Source organism: Nyctibius grandis, chromosome 2 (assembly GCF_013368605.1).
Source record: "Nyctibius grandis isolate bNycGra1 chromosome 2, bNycGra1.pri, whole genome shotgun sequence".
Lineage (NCBI taxonomy): Eukaryota > Metazoa > Chordata > Aves > Nyctibiiformes > Nyctibiidae > Nyctibius > Nyctibius grandis.
This window is the reverse complement of record NC_090659.1, coordinates 58,875,878-58,900,403: the sequence shown is the minus strand read 5'-3', so window position 1 is coordinate 58,900,403 and position 24,526 is coordinate 58,875,878. Positions and strand designations below refer to the sequence as shown.

The 24,526-nt window shown below is 42.3% G+C and overlaps 1 protein-coding gene across 1 annotated transcript in view; it reads left to right on the top strand.

Moving 5' to 3' along the window:
* Positions 1 to 24,526, top strand: part of COL4A2 (collagen type IV alpha 2 chain) — a 152,288-nt gene that overhangs the window by 82,103 nt on the left and 45,659 nt on the right. The window contains exons 5-13 of the mRNA XM_068395670.1: positions 11,383 to 11,517; positions 11,600 to 11,644; positions 13,766 to 13,882; positions 14,583 to 14,654; positions 16,201 to 16,236; positions 16,329 to 16,391; positions 23,003 to 23,038; positions 23,707 to 23,748; positions 24,275 to 24,349. Coding sequence (XP_068251771.1) covers positions 11,383 to 11,517; positions 11,600 to 11,644; positions 13,766 to 13,882; positions 14,583 to 14,654; positions 16,201 to 16,236; positions 16,329 to 16,391; positions 23,003 to 23,038; positions 23,707 to 23,748; positions 24,275 to 24,349 — 621 coding nt within the window. The remainder of the gene's footprint in view (positions 1 to 11,382; positions 11,518 to 11,599; positions 11,645 to 13,765; positions 13,883 to 14,582; positions 14,655 to 16,200; positions 16,237 to 16,328; positions 16,392 to 23,002; positions 23,039 to 23,706; positions 23,749 to 24,274; positions 24,350 to 24,526) is intronic.

Here is a 24,526-nt window from a genome sequence, read left to right as displayed (position 1 = left end):
TTTCCAGAACATCCTTTCCCATGAGTGATGAGATTTTGGAATCTGCAGAAGATGTGTGGCCACTCTTGTCCCCCATTATTGCTACTTCAAACCATGTATAACAGAAAAACTAGATCTTTTGTAATAGATATGGAGAACTATACCTTCCTATTCAAGTTTGTACTCTACTCTTGACCCTCTTCAGGACTGTTATCACAAGTTACATTCAACAGGCGAGTGTTTTTTTCAGGTAGATGATATAGAACTATTTCCTTCAGGATTCAAAGGAAAATATATTTACTCTCCTTCTTCCTGATTTCAAGGAAAAAAATGAAAGACTTGTGTGGGATCACGGAGACTTCTCCAAGTAATTGGTTGTTGTAATACTTTCCCCAGATCATTTAGCTTCCCTAGATCACCCAGCTTGATCTAGTACTGTCAACTTATAAAAATCTTCTGTGAATCTGTGCATGCAAAAAGATAGGAAACTCAATTGTATTATATAAATGACAACTGCTGACACTTTTCAGTATTTACTACCTGAAGATGGCAAGACTTCTCATAGATTACTTAGATTATTTGTTGGTTTTGGAGACAAACCCAACACGAAGCCAGGCTCAGTTTAAAGACCGTCAAAGTGATTGCGTTAGAATATTTGTGATGTTAACAAGCCACATCCAGTGGAAGGCATAAGGGTTCATTTTGCTTCAGTGTAAGAGGACTCAGCAGCAGGCTTTAGCAGAGTCCTAGTTGCTGGAATTTCTAGAGCATCCGCATTGATACTAACATCAAAATTAGCAAATCATGTAGAGAAAACAACTGTGCAAACTCCATTCAGATGATCTCACAGCACCCCACTGCTCTTGAGACCCATCTGCCCAGAAGTGTTAGGAGAAAAAAAGATGTCTCTTATGCTACATCAACAATGATTCTTCATAGTGCCGCACACATCTGCCTTAAAAGTCCCCCGTCCTTCCTGATGGTTCAGAGCCAATCATCTGGCCTTGCCGGGAACTCGGAGACCGTCCCAAACTGTAAATTCCCATGACTGGAGTGTGAGGGTGTCTTAAGGTCTGCACCAAGTCCCTTGCACATGCTGCTAGAGCATGTATTCTGTGTGCCCATATGTAGAGGGTATCTCAGCACACAACTCATTAAAAAAGTCACAGCCTCTGTAAGAGAATTAAATTCTTTCTACAGTTAAAACAGCCAGTAGTAACTTATATTTGCATGATCAAGTCAGTTTTGATAGCTGTTCCCACCACAAAAAATAGTTGTGCTTTTGTTTAAACAGAAGAGGAGCACAGAATGGAAAAATTGGCATATAATGGACTGAACTCCTGCAGGGGTTTTAATTTTCACATACTCTTAAACTCATGGAGCCTAACGAGCTTAACATTTTGGCCAGTTGCACAATTTGGAAATTTCAACAGTGAATGGTTTTTGGACAGAAAAAAAATGTTCTCACAAATATGAAAAGTGAACAGATGTTACTATTGGTGCTTCCAACGCCTACTGACAGAAAACATCTGTGTTGAACTTCCTGAATTTTAGGATCTTGAGAACACTCCCACACACCACCGAAAGCCATTTGAAAGCAATTGGGCTGGCGGATCGGCTTTCGGGTCTATGACTGAATGTTCTAACACGAGCAGGTGCTGGTTGTTGTCTTGCCTTGAGGAGTCCAGCTAGCCAAGCAGCAACCTTACAGCTATCCAACCCACTGTGTTATGCAAGTTTTTAGCATTTTGTGTGAACTGTGATTTTAAAAAAGTCATAAAAAGCAGTTTATCTTAATAGTATGATGGTAATAAAATAAATGGAATGAATGGAAAATAATGAAAAAAAAAAGATTTTGGTGTAGATACTACCAGATTAGGATGGTTGCACTGCATTGTATGGTGCCCTGGAAAGTGTCTGGCTTTTTTAATCCTGTCAAAATCCATGTTGAACCAACAGAATTTTCTTCTGTTTTGTAAACATACTCATTGTGCTAAAAACGTGTGAGGCATTCGCCATCCCTCAAAATGCTCAATTAAACATTTAATGGGTACCATGACCAAGGTTTGCCCTTTTACATGAACATGATACAGCAACTGTCACAGAGTAACTGGGAGTTCCCTGCTTCCTCCTGCTCCACACCCATCATCTTGATATTTGTCTGATTGTAAGACCAAATTTGGCAAGATGATTTTCCTCTCTGGTGAATTTTTGATTAACTATCAAACTAACCTTCTCCAATTAATTAAATAGTAATGAATGTTTTGCAGGGATAAATCAATGTCATTTTAGTGTTCTGTAAAACATCATTTAGGTCATGATCTCAACTTCAAATTGATTCAAAGTGACATCTCTAAGTTATTTTGGTTAACTCTTTCTTAAAGACCATATTTAGTTGGAAGTCAGAGGGACAATGTTTACATATCAATAGAAGTAGGTTTTTTCTGGTTTTATAGTTGTCTTAGGTTGGTACTCTCAGTTTAACCAACACAAAGTGAGTAGCTCTGTTAATCTCACTTCCACTCTCACCACGCTAACCCAAAGCATCTATGTTGCGCAGTGTCAGGCCAGCCCCAGCTCTGCTAGCTCTGCAGGTTGCTGAGATCTGAAGATTCCTCCATGATCCCCTTATGTCCTGCCAGAGCCCCATACCAGAATTTTAGCGGAGCCCAATGTAGGCAGAAATTATGTTATGCCTTGAATAAAGATGATTGATAGAAACTGAGCTAAGAACCTGTATAGAAGCACTGGTATTTATGTGGTTCCTAGCAGCCTAAAAGAAACATGTATCTGAATAGCCAAAAAGGAAGCAAGGTAGGGGCCAGATGATATACTTGGAATAAACTGATATGCTTTTGAGCACACAACATTATCATCTCATCACTTTTTTATGCTGAAACATTTCCAACTTCCAAGAAAATCCTACTATTTTGCGCCACCGGTAGCAGCAATTCTGCCTGCCAAGTTTAGTGAACTTATTGCATTTATATCCAGCTACTTTTTCATGCAGCATAATTTTCATGCTGAAGTTTATTTGAGTCTTAGTCCTAACTGCTAAATCCACAATTACGGGACTTGATCTTTTGGGGTATTGCCTTCTTGCACAGTTTAGAAAGCAGTGATGTGGAGGTCAACATATGAGCTAGGGACCTAAGCTCCTTTTATAGACAGTTAAGAAAAAATGGGCACATTCAGGGTGCATTTTTTTGACCTAATTTGAATATCTGCACTAGGATACATCATGCCATAAGATGTCACCCTTCCCTGATGGGATCTTTGGATGACTACACTTCCTGTAGGTAAATGCCTACATCTGTTCAATAAATACAATTCTTAAAAAAAATGTGGTGCCTTTCAAGTCATATAAGTCATAGAATCATAGAATGGTTTGGGTTGGAAGGGACCTTAAAGATCATCTAGTTCCAACCCCCCTGACATGGGCAGGGACACCTTTCCTCTAGACCAGGTTGCTGAGAGCACCATCTAGCCTGGCCTTGAACACTGCCAGGGAGGGGGCAACCACAGCTTCTCTGGGCAACCTGTTCTAGTGTCTCACCACCCGCACAGTATCATATGATAACTCCTATCACATAATTCAGTAGAGCATGCTCACTAGATAGATATATTTGCTAATATATGTCTTAATTCTGATCTCAGATTTCCCAATTTGTCTATGCAGCCATACTTTGGACTTTCAGATTTATCCCCTTACTGAGTCTGCAAACAAAACCACACTTCCCCTCTGCCCATCGCTTCCTTCCCACATCTTCTCCTCCTTCCTCTTCTCCTTTCCTCTGTGCAATAACCTTTTGAAGACTTAGCATGGAAATCCTCATGGGATTTTGTCTAGACTTGCCCTTTCTGATGTTTATCTTTGCGAGACCAGTGCCATGGTCCCAGTAGTAGCTCTACAAAGCACAGAATGCATTTCTGACATATACTCCTATGTATTTTGTGACATGAAGAAACTTTTAACAGATTCTTTTGAGTGCTTGACCTACATTCCAGTGTGTATTTTCTTTTATGCATGTTTTATCTTCTTGGGTGACATAGCAACTTTCTGGAAGATCACAAATTAGATCAAACCATGGGAACAGAAAGCAGTACAAAATCATTTAAATTACTGACTACAGAAAAGGTCTGTGGCTTCTGGTAAAGAGAAGCCTTTCATAGTTCTCTTTTTATGAAGATTTAATGTTTATTCCTTCCTTAGTAAAAAAAAAAAAAAAGAAAACCTTCTGCAAGCTGAATCACTGCTCTGGAATTAATGTTAATGTCATTTGGTCGCCGCTGTCCTGAGAGAAAATGTCGCATGTCCAGACAATGTAGTTGAAAGAGCAGCAAATTGTTACCATGCCACTAGGCTGAACTAGCCTCATTTTTCAGTTATTTTTAACTTAAAGTGAGTTTTCTAATTTTTTTGTTTACTTTTTGGTATAAACAAAAAAGCTTTTTAACAAAGGTTTTTTCTGAGAAAACAAGCTGGAATGTGAAACTCAGCTAAATAACCTTCTCTGAAGTAGCAAAAGATAAATTAAAAATAGAAATAACCATTAGCTGTGTACTTTTTTTTTAAAGCCTGCTGACTCTTTCAGTGCTACTCTGTGTTTAAGAATTGAATATCACACAGCTTAAGGTGCATGAGAAAGGTTTGCTTCATTTGCTTGTCAATATTCAAGCTCGATCACAGAACTCCATCCCTTCCTAATGCTGATAACCATGTGGTGCCAGAAGCTAGTGCCAGCCCTGCAGTAAAATACAGATTCAGAACATAAATTTGGGAAGATGCAGGACTGTGACATTAAATGTAAACTTAGCAATCCACTGCAGAAATAAAATAATAAGTTTTTCTCATTTCTCTTAGAAGACCAAGTCCTCCTACTACACGAAATAAAGAGTGAGCGCTTCAGGAAGCTGTGCTGCTCAGTTGCATGATGAATTTCATCCCATTTCATTTGTGCTTTCTCAGCTATGTCATTGCCAGACATTTTGCAGGAAACCTTCTGCTTTTGTTGCCTTAGACCTCGCACACAGATGTTTTGACCCTACCTGAACTCCTTATCAGATTTCCTGAAGGTTATAACATGCTCTGGAAATGTGCACCTGTGGTGGTGGGGGCTGCGTGCAGCAGCAATGGCTGGTGCCATCTAGTGAGGAGCTTCTGAATGCTCACTGCAAATAGAGATTACCATCTGTCTTTTAGAAAATAGTCATTATTACAGTTCTGAAGACACAGAAATAAAGTGACATGCTAATACGTTTAACAACCAAGCCTGCACAAACTTCAGGTTTTTTTCTCCCAGATAACCTTTCTTTCCAGTGGCTAGCATTAGCTATGTTTTGCCCTATGTATTTATATTTTCTACTATTCCGCGGATCTTTTTGACCTACTTTTCCCAGGTGGAATTGCAAAAATGTTTAAATCTTGCTAAAACAAAACTCTGAGTTGCTGAGGTGGATGGAACCATTCAAACTACATTATCAATGTACAGCGTAATGATGTGTGGTGTAGAAATGTACCAGTGTCTTCTGCATCATAGTAGATGTTGTGCTCATTGGTGACTGAAGTTGTACCCAGCGAAGCTTTGAAAGCAAGGTGTTTTAAACTTGGTTTATTCCAGTAACCACTGAGAAGTGTGGGTAAACAAAAATTTCATCTTAGCAGAGCTGGCAGAAAAGAAAGACTATGCATGTATCCCTGCCATGGAGAGATTTTGCAAAAATAACCAGTTAAGACGCATAGGGTCTTAAACTTGTTTTGGAATTGGTTCTGTAAATAGTCAGAGGGTGTTGCGCGACGAGCTCTCTGGAGATCTGTCCATACTGGGCAGCCTGGGGCCGCCAGAAGCAGTCACTGACTGGAAATGAATTAGTTGAGCTATGGCAGCAGGATGCTCCATGTGGGCTGCTTTTCTGGCCCTGTCAGCACAAAGCTGTGCAGCCCCATAGCTGAAGTATTTCTGGCACAGCATGCACTGCATGGAGCTGAAACCCCAAAACCTTCCCTTACATATTCCCCTCTAATGTGTCCAATCCATAAACCCCTGGATTTACGCTCCAGGATAAATGCCAGGTGATATGCCCATCCCAGTCTGACTCAGTGTGCCGCAACAGGGTTCTTGAGGTTGTTCCTTGTAGATTATATTTTGGGGGGTGGGGGGAGCACTAAGGTCATATATTTTTTAGTTGGGCTCAATGATTGCTTTACTATGCCTACCTCCGTGGAAGCTGCCTCAAGAGAATCACAAATTCCCTACATTTACACCCCATTCTCCACGTTTTGCAAGCATTACGTTTAAAAACTTTTCTGTTTCTTTCCTTTGTGCCTGCGGGGATGCCTTTTCCTGGGTTAGCATTTTAATCAGCTCAGAAGTTGCTGATTTTCCTTATAACCAATTTTATTCCCTGGTGAGTTGCTCTCTGTTCCGCTTGCTGGTCTCCCTGTAGTGGGACTGCATCGAGGTCCTTGCTGTCACATCCTTTCCTCATCTGTTCTTACAGGGACCGTTCCAGGCTGAGCCCTCTTACAAAAGTCCCAGCTCCCACTTCTCCGTCACGGTCAGATCACCCTTCCCACAGGAAGTGAACTTGGCCTTTCACCAATGACCTTTTTAAAATGTCAGGGAATTAACCTCCTTTCTTCTTGTCCGCTATTAAATAAATGATGGCTTACAAGGATCGCTTTCGTGTGGGGAATACTGAATCATCACATTCCGTATACCAGAAGCAGTTGCAAAATGGAAGTCTGTAACGAAATGTGGAGAAATGGGCTCAATGACAGTAAAGCTCTGCAGTAATTCTGCTTCTGTCTCCTTTTTATTGCAAATCAACAGTTTTCTCCTTTCTTCGTATCTCCACACTGGTAGGTGGATTTCTCAGCAATTCATGATGAGGTTCTTGTATTTTAAAACCATTGGAGCAGGTACTGTAATTTATTTGTAGAGCACCTCAAACAATTGGTTGCTCTCAAAATTAGCACACCCTCCTCTACCAGTTTTGTTTATTAGAAGGAAGAAAGTATTGCAACGTGACATTCAGTACAGATTTAAAAGTCTATTCAGGATCTTCTGAAGTCCACTGGGACTTAATTGCAAAATACAGTTATTAATTTCAATCACAACCCCAACAGCATTTTCTTTCATGCACGTCACTGGACAAGCGACAATGTATATACAACATTGCAAATATTTTCTGGGAAGATTTCCTCCAGGCTTCCTAAATTTCTGACCTTTGCTCCTGTCTGTAAATAGCTTTTGCACATGGCTGGGCCGGCCACATGAATTGTGTGAGACCTCTTCCAGTCAGCTGAAGTCGCAGGAAGGGCAAAGCAGGGACTGCCTATTTAGGAGTGTATCCTGACATTGGGAGCTTTGTAATTCATCTGAACAGTCATGGAAGTTTTGTATAAGAACAAAGAAAAAACTTCTTGTTAGTCTTCACGATACTCCATCAGCCCACTTTTCCCTTTTAGCGTGCTCCCTCCAAGGTGCTGGCCGTAGCATGCCACACATGCTTACGTAAGCCTCTTAGCACTGGCCTGTAAATCCAGTGGTGAGTGACATGGGGTAATCGTGCCATGCTCTGGATTCGGGAAGAGTTCCAGTTCACCCCAGCAAAATGGGAAGCTTTCTGCTGGAGAGCACCATGGGCCAGAGCATGCTTCTGCATTGCTTTATCATTTCAGGAAAAGGAACACCAGAGAAAGTGCTTTGTAAGTTGTCTAAAATACAACAGATAGGGATAGTGTGTTTCTCTAGGCTTGCCTTTTTTTTTTTTTTTAACATGGAAATGCAATCTAGACACAATTTCACAGCTTTGGAGAATTTTCTAGGATTTCTGACCCTCCAGGAGCACAAGCAGAGCAGTACCATGCGTGGCATGTTTCACACAGGGGAATTCAGGACTCTAAGAATTAAGTCATGCTTTATTTGACTAAACCTTTCAAATTGATTGTCTTTGCTTAAATCTCCTCAATGACCTCTGCAGAAGAGAAAAAGGGACATACTTGTTCAACAAAAGATCTAACACAAAGAAAGTAGAGTAAAAGCCAAGTCTGAACTAATGAAGGTTAACAACATTAATTCAGTTAACAAGCCAAGGTACTAACTGGCTGAAGAATTACACAAATGTTGTCATGATATTAAGTACTTCCCCAGCTCTGACTCTAGCCTCATGCTCAACTGGTCCCAGAAGGATCAATTCTCTTGTCTTTATTGCAAATAATATTAAATAAACCCTATTCCTCAACAAAAAAATGATCAGATAATTAGCAGGAAAGCACGGGGAAGGGGCACTGGCATTGCCCAGCTCTCTTCCTCGTTTTCCATTCCTTGTTGACTTCTTCCTCCACACCACACAGGAAAGTGGGACTGGAAGTAGGAGAGTGGTATTTGATGTAGAAATTAGAGAGGTAACCATGTTCCATGTAATGCCACTGTTGAAGTATTGCAGCTCTGCATGGCCCCTGCACAAAGCCAGGCACGTATTTGACATTTCTGAACAGCATTTTATCAGAAGTTACAATTAAATGTTTTACATGCAATCTACCTGCAGCCTGCTTCCCACAAAAGGAGTGGGGATGGGCACTAACGAGAGGGTTTGCATCTCACAGGTGGATGAGTAGCTTTTGGAATTTATTTGACTTCTTTTGACTTTCAGGTCCTTCAAAAACGAAGCAGCATTTTCAGTGTACAGAATCCATGTTTTCCTTTCTTTGTGGAAGAAATGGAAACATTTGTTTTCAGACCCTTTCAAAATTAAGTTGAAACTGGAGCCAACTCAAATGTCTACAATTGAATTTGAATAATTTTTCTATGCTCTTTGCAGGTGTATGTGATACATTTTCATCCTTTTTAAAGGTTCCTTTCCAGATTTGGGTATATGGGGAAGAATAAGCTAGCTTAAATATTTAATGAAGTTTTAAGGCTTTGTAGTAAGATGGAAATATTTTATATTGATATTTGCTTAAGAATTGATAGTGCTCTACAAAAAAAACAATAAAGAACACAGACTGTACATTTTTTTTAAATAAATGAAATATCTATTTCCCTAAAAAGGCCGTTTTATGGTGTATGCTCATATGTACTCTCTCTTAATTCCTTTGTACTTAAGTTTTGAGCCGTAGTAGGTAAGAAAAGTCAAGAAAAAGTGGCATCAGAAAAGACTTCTTTTTCCCGATCTTGGAGCTCACACAGATGAATATTGGTTCAGATTTAAATCCTTATTCTAGTGCTTCTAATCAGCATCTTTCCATTTGAGTCAGGTAACTAAGAAAAGTATGTCTGCTGTGAATCTGGCTAGACAAGGATCTGCACCTCTATAGGATAACTTTTAGAGATTCACTGATTTTTAAAAAACTGAAAACTACTGATGTGGAGAAAGATGCATCTGTAATAGCCAGGTGTGGCTGACATAAGGAGATGAGCTGCTGCTTGTTCAGATGCATATGCCTCCTGCCAACACGAATCATATTATATCCTATATGTTTTCATATAACCTTTTTTTTCTTCTCAATGTGTTAACTTGAAGAAGGAAAAGAAGTTGGCTTCCTAACACCTAATAATCCACATGAGCAGGGTTGTTTTAGAAGTAGAGATGCTATATAAAGTTGAGCATGGTTGTAAGCACAGGAGAGATTCTCTTCCACACTGACAACTCGAGCACTTAAATCCATGGTGTCCTTTGGCAAAGCTCCTAAACCATCTGTTCTGTCAAATTAATCATAACAGTATAGCAAATGATCTATACTGTAAGAGATCCATCCTGGTGGCTTGTCCCAGGGAACTCCATGTAATTCATTCTTCATACTGGCTCATTCCTAGTCTTCCTCCATGAAAAAAATTGCACTGAGTTGTGTACTTTGGCTCTGTCATCTTCTCAGCATGGCCTCCTTTGATATAACACAATAAGATCTAAAATATAAAAACCTACTCCAACTGTTGTGACAGCTCTTTTCCATGAAAGCAGCATAGAAAATTGATTTGTTTTTAAAAGTAGAAGTAAGCTGTGTTTCCATCATAGTGTTTGTTTTCAGGTTTGCGATATTAAGACAACTGTAGCATAGGTAAACGTTAATTATAGATAGATGGTTGACAATGAAGTTTTGAAAGTGTGTCACAAATGGGCCCGTCCTTCAATATGAGAATAAAACAAAGTTTGCCTAAAATCAATAAGGCATTGTTCGGTACCTTTACTACAACTACCTGAACAGAAGGATATTAGGATATCTTCAGATTCATTTCTTCAAGTCCCCACACTGCCCTCCTTCACTCCTCCCACCTCAATGGCATTAAATTAAGTTGAACTATTATCCTTCTTGGACAGGGATTGCATTCATCTTCCAGCTCTTTCTTTCCAGGCACGGGCAAGACTGTAAGTATTTTATACTAAAATAAGATGTTATTTTTTTATCAGCTTGTTCGTATAAATATGTATATGTTCACATTTTGCTGTAATTCTTGCTTTCTGAGATACTGATGCTGTTACATACTGGTCTGTGAAAAATCTAATTGCATTTTAAAAATACTTTCATTAGAATTGGCTTAATTAGAATGTCTTGGTAAATGGTGCTTTGCGCCTTTGAAGCATATTTTTCCAGAAAAGATTGCGGCAATTTACTGTTAGTGTCATTAGTGCACTGAGTACTGTAGAGCATGCAAAACATATGTGCCTTTGGTGACACTACATCTGGAGCAACTTTCAAATACTTTCATTCACACATCTCAGACATAGTGTCACAACCCATTACTTAAACCACCATTGTGTCATTTCAAAATGATTTTTTTCCCCTGTTGAGTCTTGTGATGTTGGCAGCCAACAGGGGATTATTTTTAAACAATGTTTGAAGTGGCCTGAAGAGCTGAACGAGCACTGGAAGGGAGAATGACAAGGGAGCCCTGCATGCAAGTCTTTGACCTGTGTGGATGCATGCACGTCTAATAATTTTCAAGCTCCGCTGTTAAATAGAAAAATCATCACCAAAGATGCAGAAATTCCTGCCATTAAATGTCAGGTTCCATTTGTAAGAAATATAGCCACTAAGTAGATCTCACATTTAAGCATCTTTTTCTTGGTTATGTTGTAAGTCAGTGAGAATCACTCTTGAGAAGCCTTATTCCAAAGATAACACTTTTTTCATACAGTAGCAGTTAATATTCAAGTAGTGAATATAGATTCGAGCCTTAATTTCCATGTATTGATTTTGTCGCACACAATGTTGCTGGAGTTTCTCTGCGTGGTGTTTCCAGATGACATTCATCAAAAGAGTCTGGCCTACTGGAATGGAAAGAGATTCTGTGTTTGTTTTCTCTTCAAGAGATTGACTCCATTGCAACAGTGATAACTAACCCAGCTTCATGCATCACAACTGTTCCTAAATAAATGCTCTTCTATTATTTGTATCAGGGCCAGCCAGGACTCCTTGGATCACAGGGGTTCACGGGACCACCAGGATTGATGGGGATCCCAGGAGTGCAAGGTCCCAAAGGTCACAAAGGTGAAAGAGGATATCCAGGAATTAGTGGACCCAAAGGAGAAATGGTAACTTTTAAATATCAGCTGTTTTAGCTAACGAGCAAAATACTGGGCAGAACATTGTTTTAATTGTTCTATTTCACTCTAGGGGCAAAGAGGAGTCACTGGATTCCCCGGGGCAGATGGCATTCCTGTAAGTAGCCAATTACCTCATCTTTAAGAAATCACCAACTGCAAATATTGCAGGCTAGTTTAAAGCCTTTGTACTTTAATTAAAATCTCTGGGCCAAATTCTGCATCAGCCACATACACACTTTTAAGGTAAGGGCTTTTGTTGAAGTGAGTGGAACGCCAGATACACAAGAGAGCAGAATCTGTGCTCCCTCTCATTCCCTCAGATAATTAAGGTCCGTTTGCTTTGTCCTATGGAGAAATCCCCTTGTAAAAGGGGACAAGAAAGGAAGGAAGTTTCCTGTGTCCCTGGAGATTACTCAGCTAAGGATGTTCTTTTGTAGGAAAGAGCTGTGAGATAAGTATTTCACATCTCTTAAGCTTGTAAGCAAAGGACACCAGTAGGTCATTCCTTAATTATTTCAGAGTTGCAAGGCACATAGAAAGACCAATGATTTTAAGAATACTGACCGTTGTTATTTGCTTTATAGCTCATATGGGCACGCTTGAGATAGTCTTTAAAAACTTACTGAATGCTAAACAGTGTCAAACTTTGAACAAATTGACCAAGTCCCTCAAACTGAAACATTCAAAGAGGAAAACCGGGTAAAGTTCACAGCACAGTATTTTCCCAGCTTACACTTCTTTTACATCTTGTGTCATAAAATAACAAAGAAATCTGAGTCACTGGAATCCCTGGACAAAGTTCCCAGGCTTGGGTTTCCTTTGTAGTGCTCCCTGACACCGGGGCCCCGCTCTGCAGCCCACGCATCCACATCCACTCTGCTTTCACCCTTTTTTGTTTCCAGGAGAGCTCCCTGTTGAGTTTCAGGGCTTTCTCTCTCACACTCTTCCTCTCCCTTTTTCTCACTCTTAAAGGAAAAGCAGAAGACCCTCTTTCTCATTCCTATTAACACTCCTGAAGCCAAGGATCTTGCTCGTCTCACCACATCATGCTGAGTTGTTTCTAAGCACTCTATTGTCCTGGGAGGGAGAGTAAATCACTCACCTGTGAAGCTCCCTGTTGCTATAGCTGGACTGCTTCTCTTACCTGAGCAAGTTTTCTTTTTTAGCCCTGTCTTCCTGACCTTTGCACATTGTGTTGTGAGGGATAAATACCTTCAGACAGTACTGGAACCTGCATGCTCATTGTGTCTGTCCTCAAGCTCCCTTGCCCTTCCCACTCGCTTACACTCTGACCAGTTCTCTCAGGCTGAGACTTAACACTGACCATCGGAAGGCAGATGGATGGGCACATGTACAAACTGTAATGACACGGGGCTGGGATGTGGGGCTGGAGGCCAAGAAAGCATGGTGGCAAGCCTGAATCTCTTCTGGGGTGAGGAATGCTAGTACTTGATGGAGCTAGGTAAGGACGTGGACAGATTTCTTTTTCTTCTAAGCGAGGGAGCAGAAGCAAAGAGAAAACTCTTGCTCTACATAGAGGAGAAGGGAGAAATGTTTTATGTTAGTTTCTGGGTTTTCTGAGTCCGCTGGAAGAAAGCTGCTCAAGGGCAGCTTTGCTTCTCATCAGCCTCAGTGCAAACAAGAAGCAACAGCAAGTAAGGTGAATGCAGGTGCAGCAATCAAAATCCGGTTTGAGAGAGGAGTAACTTTTCAGAGGCTCCATGTGGAGGTTCTGCAGTGCCCCTGGCTCCCTTGCTTTGAGCCCTGCTGTTTTCTTCCATAATTACAGCCTCATCACAGCACTCAGCCTAGCTCCAAAAGCATCTCCGACTTTCTTCATGGCTTCAAAGCTGTTCAAAGCCAGTGAGGAACCTTTCTTCCCACTCTTCCAGTGTGAAGCACTGAAATGCTTCACAATCCCAGTTCTTGGTGGCTTCCTGCACAGCAGCCTCATCTGGCTTAGTTCTCTGCCTAACAGAGCCTGCATTGGACATAGCTTTCTTACCCTTTCTGAAAGGTCCTTCACTAGTCATTTTTTCATGCTGTCTGGGGCATCTGGTTCAAGCTGCAGCTATATTTAAAAAAAAGCACTGTCTGTTTCTGTCTTTGAAAATCATAGTTTCCCATGGATCCAAGCCTTGGGCTTAATGTGAGAATGTCTAAATACTGTGTGACTACAGGAAAAAGAAAACTAGAAACAGATGGATAGATAAACACTTTTTTTTTTCCTCAACAGGGTCATCCAGGACAGCCAGGATCAAGGGGGAAACCGGGTCATGATGGCTGTAACGGGACAGTAGGTGACCCTGGTGACGCGGGAATTCCCGGACTCTCTGGGTTCCCTGGTACCATTGTAAGTAGCTGACAGTAAGTGAGTACCTGAAGCTAAGATCCTTGCTGAAGTGAGTTTCATTCACATGTGTGTTGGAAGCTAATGGGACATCTCTTAATGGAGCTCCCTTTTGGCCTAGCAGAGCATCCATGCAGACACACTGCACAATGCTGAGTTATTAAATTGCAGCCAGGGCTGGGCAGTCTGCCCAGAGCTATACCTGTCAGATAGGTCTTGTGGGGAGATTACTTCAGGAAAACCTGTACAGCTTTATCCAACAGCAATAAAAGATTATTAAACTCACAATTCCTCATGAAAGTAGCCTTTTCCTTCCCTGCCCCATGCCCAAAGTATTGGCTTTCCATGGCACACATAGGATCATGCTGAGGTGAGCAGTGGGGCTCCTGGATTTACCAGGGCACATGTCGGCCCTGGGGAGCTGGAGCTGCTGCTCTAGCTAGGAGGTGCTACCTCTAAATACCACTCCCAGGTAATGGGGTGGTTCTTTCCCCAGAATTAGAGGTTCATTCTTTTATGTACTGCGAGTGTTTACACTTTGTTTTTAAAAATTTCCAGAGCTAGGCATAGTGTCTGCCTCTGAACAGCGGTATGTATATACTCATGAAAACCCCAACAAATATTTTTTGTTACTCTCAGCTGTTTATGTGTTAACGTGTATGATATGAAAGCTTACTTCTTTTATTTTTTTGGTCACCTCTAGGGAGTCCAAGGGCCAAAGGGCCAGAAGGGGGAGCCCTATATACTGCCACCGGACATCGCTAGCCGATACAGGGTACGACTGTAGCTCTGTGAGTTATCCATGCTCAGTACTGTTTTACAAGCAGGTGACGGAAAGTTAATTTTTCTTTATGCTCTGACGGCCATGTCCCAAGTGGCCCGCTTCGATTCTGTGTAGGCTTTGCAAGGCAGCTTCTGCTTTCTCTGGTTACAGCAAAGTCTATCTGATACCCCGGGGAAAAAAAAATCTCCACTCAGTTATTTGCAAGGAATTCCACCCTACAGGTGGATTGCAGAGGCACTGGAGACATTGTAGTTCAAGCATTACCCTCTTTATTCAGTGATTACCTTTATATCATGCATGGCAAAATCATTCCTTTGCCATAGTTTTGTCCATTGAATGATTCTATTCAATACTAGCATCCTTTCTCTATAATTTTCATGTAGGAGTTTGGTTGTCTTGGCGTAAAATACGCTTCAATACATTATCTAGTTATCTAGTAAACCCCAAGTATTCCTGTGGGTGCTTTTACTGTATCTAATCTTTAAAACTTGTTTTGTAATCACTTGTAGCTTTTTCTCATATAGATAGTCTTGTATAATTTGAAGTTATCAGATAAAGATAAGGGGTTACATATGCTGTTAGAATATAAATTGTGACAAATTTATGTACAAAGTTACATCTGAGCTGTACTCAGCACAGAAGAGATCTGCTGACATCATTTATGTATATTTTGTGCCAATGATGAGTGCCAAAATAGGTTTTTCTGTTGACATATTTGTAAGTTGCCTTTTTTTTTAATGGAATCTTCTTTTCCTCTCAGAAACTAAATCTGCACTTGTTAGTAATTAGGAATGATTAAGGAATGATTACATAATGAATAAGAATTGCTCAAGTATATTGTGGCCAAGGATGGATACTGTCACCTGTATTCATTTCAGAAAGTACTTGGTTCCACAAATTATTCTGTTAGCTAAACTCAAATTAGCTAGACATTCAGGATGCTATTCAAAATGATTGAAGGTGTCTGGGCTGAATACCGCATTATTTATGGGTATTGGAAGGTCTTTGCACTAGAACATTTTTGGATCCAATTTCCAAAAACATTTCAACATGTACTGCAGTTAAAATATGTGGTCACTGAAAACAGTATGTTCCAAATGCTTTTAGTGACTCAGAAGAGAATCAAAATGATTTGATAATTCCCATGCAACTCATGAAAAATGAACTTGTACATTTCAGCTAAGGTTATAGCCCTAATTAAGCCACTGGTTAGATAGGATTTTTCAAAAAATAATTAAATGTGGTCTGTTGTCCATTTCAGCCTTGTAGTTTGGATCCGTAACTTCCCTAGCCAACTTGTACCCTCCTGCTGTATTGCATGCAACTATACTATATATAGAAAGTACAAAATCCATGTGGCCCACATCTGGTTATCTGAACACCTGTATTGAATGCATCTGTATGTAAGGGTTTGTGTAGCATTGTATGCTATGATTAGTTTTCTGAATGAGAAAAAAATTAATGAGTGAGAAAAAGATTTTATTCAATTTTGTATATCGTATTTATTACACTTTTTCTCTCTTTGTTTGTTTTTTAGGGGGAGCCTGGGGATCCAGGGTTCAATGGTTTTCTAGTAAGTAGTATTACAGTGAATGTGATAAAATGTCAATAGTAACTGATATCAGAACAACATTAATTGATGGTTGGGGTTTTTTTTATTTAAAGGGACCTCCAGGTACGCTGGGTATTCAAGGACCTGTTGGTCCAAGAGGAGAGCGAGGAAGACCAGTAAGTATATTTAAAATATGTTCTATAGAAAATACACATAACAGAAGAATTATCTCAGCAAGTTCCATTATGTTGGATTGTAATCTAGCAAATTGATAGAAAAAACAGGTTAGAAATAACAGGTAGGTGTCCTTGGATACAAAACTTTTTAAAAAGCACTGTGAGACACTGGTTCTACAAGGATGAATATTGCAAAAAGTGGTACACCTTCTTTCACCCTGTCTTGCCAGGGGCTTTTGATTTATATTGTATTTCTTTAACCTCCTTGAAAGATTCTTGTTTGCAAAGATTATTCAATGCTGTCCGGTCTACATCCCCCTACATTGAGTTATCAAAGATCAGGACATAAATATGTTATCTTTTCTGCTCATAAAGGATATGTATATTAACTCTCCACACTTCCCACAGGAGATTAAATAGATAACATCCTTCATTAGTATTTAGAATACAATTTTATTTTTAAACTATTTTTCAGTCATTTTTTCCAAAATCAACATTCACAGCATTGACGTTGACAACTGTTGTTGAATAGTTCTTTGGGAAGATTGTGTTCTCTCCAGATGCCATTTTCTACATTTCTTATTACCATGGTTAATAGTTTTATGGGTGAGAAGCAGATGTTCAAATTCAATATATTTCAGGGACTAGTCCCTGCCCAGAGGGGAGAGACTCAGCAGTGCCTGGGTGAGTCAGCAGTGACTGGGTGTGTCCCAGGGCAGGAGAGGCTGCAGTTGTTTGCAGCTCGTTGGGGAGGGCACTGACTCCCTCCCAGTGCACAAGGCGAGGAAGGTGCCAAGGAGCTGTGAACCAGGGGTGCCACCAACAGGTATTTCCCAGTTCAGTGAAAGAACAATGGTATCTACCCGGTGGAAGAAGACCAAAATGGATGTGGGAACCCAGACAGAGCTCCCACGGAAGGAGGCGATGGTGCAGGTCACAGGCTGCAGGGAATGCTACAGCGTCTCTGTGGTGTCAGGGGGCTGTGTGCACTGTGAGCAAGTAGATGATCTGCTCGGCCGAGCGGCACAGCTGCAAAGCCAGGTTGAAAGGCTTCAAGCCGAAGTAGAAAGGCTTAGGAGCATTCGGGAGGCTGAAATGGAGATAGACTGGTGGAGCCAGGCTCTGCCCTCCCTGCAACAAAAATGGGAGCACCTGCTGGAGAGCTCCCAGGATCGAGGGACCCCTGTACTCTGCCCCTCTCAGGTGGAAAACAATAACTTAGAGGAGAGGAGTGAGTGGAGGCAAGTCTATGGCCGTGGCAAAAGGCGAGTGCCCTCCTTGCCTACCTTGCCTCCACAGGTGCCTCTGAGTAATAGATATGAAGCCCTAGTGGAATACAGCCGGTCCAATGTGGTGGAGAGGCAACCTATATCAGAGGTCCCACCACAGTCAGAAAAACCTGACAGGCGTATAGCTACCTCCTCCACAAGGAAGAAGAGAAGAGTTTTAGTGGTTGGAGACTCCTTTCTAAAGGGATCTGAGGGCCCAATATGCAGAGCTGACCCCCATCACAGGGAGGTCTGCAGCCTGCCTGGAGCCCAAATCAGGGATATCACCAGGCAACTCCCCAACCTGGTGAAGGCCACAGACTACTACCCCCTGCTGATCTTCCAGACAGGTGGGGAAGAAGCTGCATCCCGTAGTCTGAGGGGGATGAAGAAAGACTACAAGGCCCTAGGACGGTTGGTGAAAGAGTCTGGGGCACAAGTTGTTTTCTCCTCCCTCCTTCCATTTTCAGGTGATGATGTGGGATGGAACAGTAGGATTCTCTCTATTAACACCTGGCTACGAGACTGGTGCTACAGGCAGGGCTTTGGGTTCTTTGATAATGGCTGGTTTTATAAGACAACAGGCGTGACAGTGATACATGGGAAAGGTTTATGTCGTAGGGGCAAAAGGGTTCTGGGACAGGAATTAGCAGGGCTCATTCAGAGAGCTTTAAACTAGATTCGAAGGGGGATGGGGTGGTAGCTGGGCTTGCACCACTGGGGCAATGCTCTAGTGTTGAGGTAGACCAGGAGGCCCCCCATCCCCCTGGGGTGAAATCAGGGGGTGAATCTGTGATGAAATCGGTGTGCCCAGCTCGCTCCCTGAAATGCCTGTACACCAATGCACGCAGCATGGGGAATAAGCAGGAGGAGTTAGAAATCCGTGTTCGGTCGGGGGGCTATGATCTAGTGGCAATTACAGAGACTTGGTGGGACGCCTCGCATGACTGGAATGTGGTCATGGATGGCTATGTCCTGTTCAGGAAAGACAGGCCGCTAAGGAGAGGTGGTGGAGTTGCTCTTTATGTGAGTGAGCAGCTAGAATGTATTGAGTTCTATCCAGAGGCAGATCAGGAGCGAGTTGAGAGTTTGTGGGTGCGAATTAAGGGGCAGGCTGGCAGGGGTGATACTGTTGTGGGTGTCTATTACAGGCCACCGGATCAGGATGAGGAGGGTGATGAGGCCTTCTACAGGCAGCTGAGAGCAGTCTCGCAATTACAGGGCCTGGTTGTTGTGGGGGATTTCAACTACCCTGATATTTGCTGGGAGGCCTACTCAGCCAGCCATCCTCAGTCCAGGAGGTTCCTCCAGTGCATTGATGATAACTTTCTGATGCAAATGGTGGATGAGCCAACTAGGAGAGGAGCGCTGCTGGATCTGATCCTCACTAACAAGGAGGGTCTGGTTGAAGAGGTGAAGGTTGAGGGCAGCCTTGGTTGTAGTGACCATGAGATGGTAGAGTTCAGGATCTCATGTGGCAGGAACAGAATAGCTAGCAGAATCACAACCCTGAACTTCACGAGGGCCAACTTTGGCCTTTTCAAGGAATTGCTAGGGGAAATCCCATGGGACAGGGTACTAGAGGGTAAGGGGGCCCAAGATAGTTGGTTAGCGTTCAAGGACTGCTTCTTCCGAGCTCAAGATCAGAGCATCCCAGCAGGTAGGAAGTCAAGGAAGGGTACCAGGAGACCTGCATGGTTGAACAGGGAACTGCTGGGCAAACTCAAGTAGAAGAAGAAGGTGTACAGATCGTGGAAGGAGGGGCTGGCCACTTGGGAGGAATATAAGTCTGTTGTCAGAGGATGTAGGGAGGCAACTAGGAAAGCTAAGGCCTCCTTGGAATTAAACCTTGCAAGAGAGGTCAAGGACAACAGAAAGGGCTTCTTCAAATACATTGCAGGTAAAGCCAACACTAGAGGCAATGTAGGCCCACTGATGAATGAGGTGGGGGTCCTGGAAACAGAGGATAAATAGAAGGCGGAGTTACTGAATGCCTTCTTTGCCTCTGTCTATACTGTTGGAGGCTGTCCTGAGGAGCCCTGGACCCCTGCGGCCTCAGAAGAAGTCAGGATAGAGGAGGAATCTGTCTTGGTTGATGAGGGCTGGGTCAGGGACCAATTAAGCAACCTGGATGTCCATAAATCCATGGGCCCTGATGGGATGCACCCGCGGGTGCTGAGGGAGCTGGCGGAAGTCATTGCTAGGCCACTCTCCATCATCTTTGCTAAGTCATGGGCAACAGGAGAGGTGCCTGAGGACTGGAGGAAAGCGAATGTCACTCCAGTCTTCAAAACGGGCAGGAAGGAGGACCCGGGTAACTATAGACCGGTCAGCCTCACCTCCATCCCTGGAAAGGTGATGGAGCAACTTGTTCTTGGTGCTGTCTCTAGGCACATCAAGGATAGGGGGATCATTAGGGGCACTCAGCATGGCTTCACCAAGGGGAAGTCTTGCTCAACCAACTTGATAGCCTTTTATGAGGATGTTACCCGGTGGATAGATGATGGTAAAGCTGTGGATGTGGTCTATCTCGATTTCAGTAAAGCGTTTGACACGGTCTCCCACAGCATCCTCGCAGCTAAACTGGGGAAGTGTGGTCTGGATGATCGGGTAGTGAGGTGGATTGTAAACTGGCTGAAGGAAAGAAGCCAGAGAGTAGTGGTCAGCGGGACAGAGTCCAGTTGGAGGTCTGTGTCTAGCGGAGTTCCGCAAGGGTCGGTTCTGGGACCAGTTCTATTCAATATATTCATTAATGACTTGGATGAGGGATTAGAGTGCGCTGTCAGCAAGTTCGCTGATGACACAAAACTGGGAGGAGTGGCTGAGATGCTGGAAGGCTGCGCAGCCATTCAGAGAGACCTGGACAGGCTGGAGAGTTGGGCGGGGAGAAATTTAATGAAATATAACAAGGGCAAGTGTAGAGTCCTGCATCTGGGCAAGAACAACCCCATGTACCAGTACAAGTTGGGGACAGAGCTGTTGGAGACCAGCGTAGGGGAAAGGGACCTGGGGGTCCTAGTGGACAGCAGGATGACCATGAGCCAGCAGTGTGCCCTTGTGGCCAAGAAGGCCAATGGCTTCCTGGGGTGTATTAGAAGGGGTGTGGTCAGCAGGTCAAGAGAGGTTCTCCTCCCCCTCTACTCTGCCCTGGTGAGGCCGCATCTGGAGTATTGTGTCCAGTTCTGGGCCCCTCAGTTCAAGAAGGACAGGGAACTGCTAGAGAGAGTCCAGCGCAGAGCCACGAAGATGATTAAGGGAGTGGAACATCTCCCTTATGAGGAGAGGCTGAGGGAGCTGGGTCTCTTTAGCTTAGAGAAGAGGAGACTGAGGGGTGACCTCATTAATGTTTATAAATATGTAAAGGGCAAGTGTCAAGAGGATGGAGCCAGGCTCTTCTCAGTGACATCCCTTGACAGGACAAGGGGCAATGGGTGCAAGCTGGAGCACAGGAGGTTCCACTTAAATTTGAGGAAAAACTTCTTTACTGTAAGGGTGACTGAACACTGGAACAGGCTGCCCAGAGAGGTTGTGGAGTCTCCTTCTCTGGAGACATTCAAAACCCGCCTGGACGCGTTCCTGTGTGATATGGTCTAGGCAATCCTGCCCCGGCAGGGGGATTGGACTAGATGATCTTTCGAGGTCCCTTCCAATCCCTAACATTCTGCGATTCTGTGATTCTGTGATTTTCTTTAGGCTTGCTTTATTTTCCTGTAAGAAAACTTTATAGCATTTGCTTTTTTGTTTGTTTTGTCAAAATTCACTTCAGTCCTGCTCTACGTCACTGATTTGAAGGGAAAAAAAAATTAATTCAGGGCTTCGTATGCACAGCCTCCACAGATGTTTTCAGGGACATGTCCCTCCAAAAAAAAAAAAAATATTTCTAGGACTAAATCCACAGCATGCTAAGCCTTTTCAAAGTTAATTTTCTGCAGTGGCCTGTTTTATTATCTGGAGTAAACTGTACCTTGTCTTTCTCCTCTGGTCCTCCGGAAGGGAAATCTCCTCAGTCTGTTTGCTCTTTCACTAGATTGAACCCACGAAGTTCATGAGCTTCACATAGGAGCCCAGCCTGCAATGACTCATATTCCCAGTGCTCTGTCTTGGATGTTGAGTGCTATGAACCATACATTTTCTGAGCCCCGTGACTACATCCATCTGGTTGCCATCTTGGCAACATCTCTTTTGAACACTCTTCCAGAGTGGAGGGATTCCCACCATCTCCAGCTCTTACCAAAATACATCCAAATATATTTACTGTCTCTAAAGTTGTGACTCACCTGTGAGAGGGACCTGGGAGCATTTCCCAGGTCTGAGTTTGCATTTCTCTTCTCTAAGTCCTAGGTCCTGCATGAAGGCAAGCATGACTCCCCCAGGTCCCTGCAGGGCCTCTGGGCAGCAGGATGCCCTGCACAGTGCATCTGCTCAGCAGATTAGGCAACAGCTCACAGACTACTTGACTAACCCAAACTGATTGAAAAGTGATTTTTTCAGAATAAGTCTATCGTTCACGCACACAAAGGTACATAGCAAGGCAGAGATGCCTAACAAGTTCAGGTCTCACCTGAATCTTACTATCATTTCCTTGCAGGTTGGGCTTGATTTTGCATAACCCAGTTACATTCTCTTTGGGGCTCAGTGGGTGGATGGTTCCATCTGCAGCTCTCTCTCTTTTCTATGCCTCTGGTTCACCATCTTCTTCTCTGAACAGCTCATGCTTCTTATTCACCTCACCTTTCCCACATTTGACAGCTTTTAATGTGTAGAGCCCTTTGGAGCCTGTTAACTACCATAGCTCACTGAAGTAAGGCAGGTTGTCTCTCCAATTAATGGCTTTCCTACTGTTCTTCTTGTAAGACTCTGGCAGCTTTTTTTCCTCTTACAGTTTCATTTCCCACTGTCTTCTTTTGATTTCATTCTGTACAATACCAAATAATAGGTAATCTGAGATGCATATGGTAGTTTTACTCCCTTTACAGACGGATGCAGTACCAAGACACCAGTGCAGTGAAGCACTTACAGATGTGCTTAACTTTAGATATGACCTTAAAATGTTACTAAGTCAGGATCCAAAAGCATAGTTCTTATTACTTGAAGTAAAAATGGGATTTCATTAGGTCTAAGCTAGGAGACTCTTATTCTGTTAGGAAAGATTATGATGTGACTTAGGGGGTATTTTTCAGAACAATAAACACAGCTAATACAGTGAGGATAGCACATTGAATGCTGAGGGTTACACTGCCTTCTACGTATATACTTATATTTCAGTCATAAAGTAACTGACCTCCTGCATGCATTGATTAGAAAGCAACAAGTAACTTGCTCTCCCCTATTGTGTTTCCCCAGGGACCACCAGGGCCCCCAGGACCACCAGGACCACAAGTAAGTCTTTGTGTCGGAGCTGTTTATGTTGATTTTGTGTCGCTGAGGTTTATCCAAGACCCACTTGAAGGCAGTAAAATAAAGAACCACAGGCTGCACCAAAGGCTGAGTAGCACAAGACCTTCTGTGTTGGCTGCATACCACGAGAAGTTAATCTTACACTGGGATCGCCTGCCCTGAAAAGATTAAACCAGTTCTAGAGCCAGATTTAATTTGCTACTGTAGTCACAGTAGCTTCTCATGAACAGAGAATCCTTGCAGTCTTTACAGTATTCAATTATATCTCAGTGGAAAAAATATATGACTTCATTGTTCCAACCCACTTAGGTATTTTTATTTAACATTCAGTGCTATTAAAAAACTTGCAAAAGAAATGCTTGATCTTTTCACGACATTACTCAGTGAATGACTCAAAGTCTGTTGTAAGAAGCACTGGTAGCATGAAATTTTAATTAGAGTTGTCTTTCTGAATGTTTAGGCCTATAAAAATACATTTAAATCTATAAAAATAGTTTGAGGTAAACCTAGACTATTATTTGATTGTAGTTCTTCAGTGGTGTCCTACAGACTTGGATGCCTGAAAAGGCCTTTAAGCATGTGTAAATTTGGATTTTACATTAGAAAACTGAGTCATAAACTTAGTAATTCTTGACCTATTGTTTTTGCAGGGCAACAGGGGCCTTGGCTTCTATGGAGAAAAAGGTGAACAGGTAAAGGAAAACTAATGAATTAATATCCCTGCTAAAGGACAGGTTGAAGTTATTTGCTATTTATAAAGGAACCTGTTTTAAATACTCTCTTAATTTGCAATTGTATTACATAGTTATAAGAGAAAAACAAACAATTACAGCTTTAAAGGTAATGATAATCTCCATAAGGAATGTCATAGCTGAACTAACTTTTACATGTCTAGGTCTAGCTGTGCCCTCATTTACACCAACACAAAACAGAGGTAACACTTCTGAAATTTATAGAGCCTGAACACTTTATATAAAGTGATAATCTTTACCGTCATTCTGGAAACATACAGGGCAAGAGCAAGCATTGCTATATGCTAATCCCAGCACAAAATAAATTTGTCTTGCCCTCAGTTTGTTCAGAGGTTTAGAACCATACTCCTAGTAGGGGCAAATCTGCGTTGCTCCTTTTGTTGCAGTTCCTTACACCCTGTGCCGATCGACAGCTTGACAAGGTATTATAACTGTTAGTAAACGTACCCTTATGCTTTTCCTGCAGGGCCCCCCAGGTCCTCCAGGTCCACCTGGGCTTCCTACAAGAGAATTGATGGGTGTCCCCTCTGACAAACACAAGGTAACTACAGGGTATTTTGCTGAAATATACAAGGAACAAATGTGCTTTTACATGTAGTACTTAGAAGACTTTAGTGTATCAAAAGAGAAATCTCCTACTTTCCCATAGCTTGGATCATGAAGTATTTATTGAAACTATGGTGGCTAAAGTCATTCCAAAAGCAATTCTCACAGACTA